Source organism: Lactuca sativa, chromosome 5 (genome assembly GCF_002870075.4).
Source record: "Lactuca sativa cultivar Salinas chromosome 5, Lsat_Salinas_v11, whole genome shotgun sequence".
NCBI classification, from domain to species: Eukaryota; Viridiplantae; Streptophyta; class Magnoliopsida; order Asterales; family Asteraceae; genus Lactuca; species Lactuca sativa.
Window position 1 is genome coordinate 316,221,965 of NC_056627.2, and position 6,000 is coordinate 316,227,964.

General features: G+C 42.5%; 1 protein-coding gene across 1 annotated transcript; it reads left to right on the forward strand.

The window, feature by feature from the left end:
- The first annotated feature begins 3,667 nt into the window (after positions 1-3,667).
- Positions 3,668-4,461, forward strand: LOC111904938 (uncharacterized). The gene is made up of 2 exons (XM_023900638.1): positions 3,668-3,856; positions 3,934-4,461. Exons 1-2 carry the CDS (start codon positions 3,668-3,670, stop codon positions 4,459-4,461), a joined length of 717 nt encoding a protein of 238 aa, XP_023756406.1.
- Positions 4,462-6,000: the final 1,539 nt, after the last annotated feature.

The following is a 6,000-nucleotide window of genomic DNA, read 5'->3' on the forward strand; positions in this document are numbered from 1 at the left end:
CGTCTAGATTATTGGTGGCCCTGTATGAAGCGGGATGTGGCTTGGTACGTCGGGCGGTGCTTTACCTGCAGGAAGGTCAAGGCCGAACATCAGAGACCGCATGACAAGATGCAGCCGTTGGACATCCCGTTGTGGAAATGGGAAGATATCACGATGGATTTTATCACGAAGCTTCCCAGGACCGTGCGTGGAGTAGATTCGATTTGGGTCATCGTGGATCGATTGACCAAGAGTGCTCATTTTATTCCGATTCAGGAGAGCATATCGGCCGAGAAATTGGCCGACATCTATATTAGGGCGATTGTGGCGAGGCACGGGGTGCCGGTATCGGTTATCTCGGACAGGGATGTGCGTTTTACTTCCAGGTTTTGGAAGAGGTTTCATGACGAGTTGGGCACTCGTTTGCATTTTAGCACCGCCTGTCACCCGCAGACAGATGGTCAGAGCGAGCGGACCATCCAGACTCTGGAGGATATGTTGCGGGCGTGCGTGCTAGACTTCGGTGGTAGCTGGGATACTTATCTTCCCTTGGCTGAGTTCTCGTACAACAACAGCTACCACGCGAGTATCGACCGCCCTCCATTCGAGATGTTGTACGGACGGAGGTGCAGGACCCCGATATGCTGGGGAGAGGTTGGTCAGAGGGTCATGGGGAGCACCGAAGTGGTACTCAAGACTACCGAGAGGATTCAGTAGGTTCGGAGCAGGCTTCAGACCGCGTAGAGTCGGCAGAAAAGTAACGTCGACAAGCGCCGATTCGACCTGGAGTTCCAGGTTGGGGATATGGTTCTCCTGAAGGTGTCGCCTTAGAAGGGCGTCATTCAATTCAGGAAGCGGGGCAAGTTGGGCCCGAGGTATATTGGGCTGTTAACGGTTGTAGCCCGGGTGGGCAAGGTGGCGTATAGGCTGGATTTGCCAGCCGAACTCAGTCAGATACACAACACTTTCCATGTTTCTCAGCTGCGGAAGTGCCTGGTAGACGACTCCGCGGTGGTTCCGTTAGAGGACATTCAGGTCGATGGCAGCCTGAATTATGTTGAGAGACCAGTAGCAATCATTGAACGGAAGTCGAAGGATTTGAGGAACAAGCGAGTGGAACTCGTGAAGGTGCAATGGCAGCACCGGAAGGGATCAGAGTGGACTTGGGAGCCGGTGGAAGAGATGATGGAGCATCGCCCCGAGGTATTTTTGGAGCAAGCAACAGACTTTGAGGACGAAGTCTAAAATAAGTGGGGGAGATTTGTAGCACATGGTTCCTGGTATGTATCCTTGGTTATTAACTCTCCTTATATATTGCATTTTAACCTTGGACTCGACGAGTTGATGGACTAACTCGCCGAGTAGAAGCGGGACTAGACACGGGATCTACTATGTCTACTCGGCGAGTAGGCTCGTGGGACTCGGCGAGTAGACCCTGTCTGGACTAAAACCCTAACCCAGGTGTTTGCACCCTATTTAAACGATCTAACCCAACCTCCATTTCCCCTAGCTCACCCAGAGGTCTGTAGAACGAAACCCTAGCCCCCTTTGTGTCCTTGTGGGTGATTTTTAGCTTTGTGGAGGTGGTTTGGAGCTTGGGAGAAGAAGGAGAAGGTTGAAGAGTGCAAGAAGGGAAGAAGATCCGGAATCTACTCTGTGAAGGGCTTCTGTTCAGGTAGAAAAGTTCCTACCTTGATCTTTAGTTCATTAAATCCCCTTTTGTCCCTAAAAAGTGGTTTTAAGCCCTAAGAACCTAAATCTCTATGTGTTTATGGTTAATGTTCTGCAAGGACTTCGGATTTGGACCTTTTGGACATCCTAGTAGCATAAAGTCTCTGTGGTTGAGGTGATTGAGGTCCCTATTGAGTGTAGGACCTCTTAAAGAGCTTGGAATTGCATGTTTGAGCTCATAGGGCCATGCATGCACGTAAAGTTTGCAACTTTACGTGGTAAACATGTCCTAGGACCATAGATCTGTGGTTTTGAAGCGTTGCATGTCTCAGATCTGGCCTACTCGGGAAATGGGTCGAGGGACTCGGCGAGTCCCAAAGGGGAACTCGGCGAGTTCTATGAAGATGGTCCTAGACTTGGCGAGTTGGATGAACAATTTGGCGAGTCCTATGAAGATTGCCTGGAGCTCGCCGAGTTGTTCTTCAAACTCGGCGAGTCATATGAACTTTCACAGAGCAAGAGGGGTTTTAGCATTGAAGGTTCAACCCTTCGTACCTGCACGCGGAATTAACCGTGTAACGTAGTCCCAAAACCCCAAACCCTCGTATGGGGTGTTCTGGTGTGGATTGGAAGCGAGTAGGGGATCCGCTCGAGGAACTCGACGAGTTGCTCGCGGACTCGGCGAGTCGAGACTCGAGTCGGATCCATAGTCCCGAGTGGTGAGTCAAGGGTGACTCAGTAAGTGGGGCGAGGGACTTGGCGAGTAGGACCGGATTAGTAAGGGAAGGACTCGGCGAGTCCAGTCAACTGGAAGTTGACTTTGACTTGGTTTTCGACTTGGTCAAGGGTAAAAGGGTCATTTTACCCTAAGTACATCTAGCAGTGTTTGACTGATCGTTTTGTGGGAATTATAGCCGAAGGACGTCCGGAGCAGCAGCAACAGCAGTAGACAGTCAGTTCCCGATCAGATCAGCAGCTACTTTGAGGTGAGTTACCTTCCAGTAGCGGTGGGTCTACGGCCACAATGCCGGCCCACCAATAGGAGTTGTACGTTAGATGAATGTCTTTGTGATATCATCTAGGTTTGCTACTATACTATATGTTATATGCTAACATGATGTGTTATATGTGATAGAAGTAGAGTTCGGTTGTTAGGACCGAAAGGGTAGTTCAGACACCCCAGATATGTCTGATAATTTGTTATGTTATGATATATGTGTAAGTAGCAGTAGGGGGTGAAATAGTCCCCGAGGATCGGTTGTCAGGACCGACAGGTAGTCAGCACCCCAGAATAGCTTGACACGGGTAGACGGCACCCCATAATGGCCGCACGGGTAGTCGACGCCCCAGAATGGTTGTACCGGGTAGTCAGGCACCCCAAAATAGCCTGGCAGTATGTATGTTATGTGGTCCAATGGGGGAACTCACTAAGCTTTGTGCTTACGTTTTTCAGTTGTTGTTTCAGGTACCTCTTCAGCTATGGGAAAGGAGTCGGCACGTTAGCAACATAACACACACACACTCTTGTTTTCCGCTCTATGGATTTCTGGGATGTACTCTGAATTATTACTATGATATTACCGGTTTTCAGACGTGAATGTTTTGTAATGATGTTTCTATGTATTAACCTAAACTAAAAAAATGAAATTTTTAACCGGTACTTTTGGGACGTTACACTTGATGACACATCAAAACCAATATGGGAAAGCAGGGCTACATCTCCAATAATCGAGTATGTTTATTTGAATATCTTAATTTTAATTTATTAAACCTTTACAAAATTTTATGATTGTTTCTCTAATTAGTTTCAATTTCAGGCATATACCAACATCCAAGTTCAAGTTGAAATTGAAATATGGGGGTTACTTTCGGCCAACAGAGATGAACCACACGATGAGTGTGATGCAAACCTTTGTCCTAGTGAAGAAGCTATCATAGTCATCTCAATTCTGATAATGAAGATGGTCTAACGAATGATGATGATGATGTTAACTCATTTAGTAAGAATAGTATGAGAATGGAAGTTGGCTCAAAATTTGAAAACGTGGTTGATTTTAGGAGAGCTTTGAACCACTTTGCAGTCACGAATGAGTTTAACTACTACATTCTGAAATGTGATCCGACACGATTCACAGCAAGGTGCGAAAACCTAGAATGTGAGTGGAGAATTCATGCTTCTATTACACAAGATGAAGTTACCTTTGAAGTAAGTGTATACGTTAAGTTATATTTAACATGCTTTATATTAAAAATATATTTATGTTTATTTAATTCTTTTTTTAGGTTAAAAAAATGGTACAAGTACATACTTGCACTCGAAGCAACAAGGGTGGCAATAAGCGTGCCACTCAAGGTTGGATTGCTAATGTAGTAACTGACAAGTTGAAATCTGATGGGGATGTCTCTCCATATGAGCTTAGAAATTGGATTATGAAAACTTACAATGTTGATGTGTCGTACCTAAAAGTTTTTAGAGGGAAAGAGCAAGCTTATACTGACATGTATGGTAAGTGGGAAGACTCTTTCATGAAGATGGACGACTTTAGAGAAGAACTATTAAAAAGGAACGAAGGAAGCGTTGTTGAAATTGACTTTGACAAAGTTGGCGGAAAGAAGCTTTTCAAAAGGTTTTTTATTTGTTTAGCAGCTTGTTCTAGAGGGTTTGTTGTTGGTTGTCGTCCGTATATTGGTTTTGATGCTTGTCATTTAAAAGGAAAGTTTAATGGTGTACTAGCTGCTGCAACTTGTATTGATGGTAACAATTCTATTTTTCCAATAGCATATTGTGTGCTTGAATCAGAAAACACATAGTCATGGACATGGTTTCTTGACTCACTCAAAGTACGATGCTATTTCTTATGAATTTAGCCCTTCTTTTATATCTCTTCATTTGATGAGTAGTGGATCAAATTATTGATTGAATGCTCTTGTAACCCAGCTTCAACTTTAGTAAATGGTCAAATAGTTTATGCTTTGGATGACAAACCTACAAAAACAGCAACAAAGAAACATGTCAAACTTAATAATTAAGGATGGCAAACACCATCTTCCATGTCTTCTAATATATCACCTTCTAAACAACTTCTTTCCCAATTTACCCCCTTAACAAGTCATAACTCATAACACTAGTTTCCATTGTGCATATCTTAAACTATATATATATATATATATATATATATATATATATATATATATATATATATATAAAAGTTAAACATATAACACCCATTTAAGGCATTTTGAACAAACATTGTTATATAAATGTGACCATAAAATATGGATCTTGACAGCATCATAGCGTATGTAAATTTGTAAAATTTCAAGAACATATAATGTAGCTTTACCTATTGAGTCATATAAGATTGAGTTGACTCATAAGCATCAGGCTTGTATCCAGTTAATCCTGCTTCCATGGTGACTAACAGAAGCATCTCATAAATCAAAGACACATCATGGTTATTATGAATCCTATCACCTGCCAAAACTCATGAACTGATCCACCAATATGTATCCAACTTCTTCCAGGAGGCTTCTTAAGTGTCATTTTAACTATATACTCCCTCACATTTGCAACATCTTTCCACCTCTTAGCACCAACATATACATTTGGCAATAGCACTAAATAAGCACATTTGACAATAGCACTAAATAAGCAACAACTTTATCATCTTCAAGATTCAAATCACCTATCTATTGACCAATTTTGGAAGCAAGTTCCACATTCTTGTGAATTCTACAACCACCAAGTAAAGCACCCCAAATTTGCATTAAGCAAAATATTAAAAGTTCAAAGTTCACTGGAAACCTGATTGTAGCTCAAATCAAAACAACTAAGCTATCAAATACAACATAACTAAACTAATTGTTACAAGAATTTGAACAATTGAAACTAGGAACCCTAAAAACGAAATTGAAGAAAGAGAAAATAGGCATAACTTGAAATCGGCATTACCTTATGCGATGATGTGAGTGTGCGACAACACGGGGGAAGAAGCATGTTGTGTGCTACGATCGGAAGTAAGCTGCAAGACGGAAGGAAGTTGCGATCGGAAGGAAGTGCAAGACGGAAGGAAGCTGCAAGACGCAATGAATCTGAGAACCGGTAACAACAAAGTTTGACGTGTGATTGTTGATCGACGATTGTGTGTGATCGTTGATCGATGAAGACGCAAGGGAAGGGAAGACGCAAAGGGATTATGATTCATAAGGCATCTGCGATTTCTATTTGTTCACGTGAGATGATTTTGGAATTTAGAAGCCAAGGGCAAAATTGTCTATTTCAAATGTTTTTTAGCTTTAAAATGGTAAAAAAATATTATAAATCAATAAAAATAAAAAAAATAGATTTGG

Excerpts from the sequence above, each read along its gene's own strand:
- LOC111904938 (XM_023900638.1), top strand. The coding sequence starts at position 3,668 with ATGGAAGTTGGCTCAAAATTTGAAAACGTGGTTGATTTTAGGAGAGCT. Across the intron at positions 3,857-3,933 it reads AAGATGAAGTTACCTTTGAA|GTTAAAAAAATGGTACAAGT; the intron begins GTAAGTGTATAC and ends TTCTTTTTTTAG.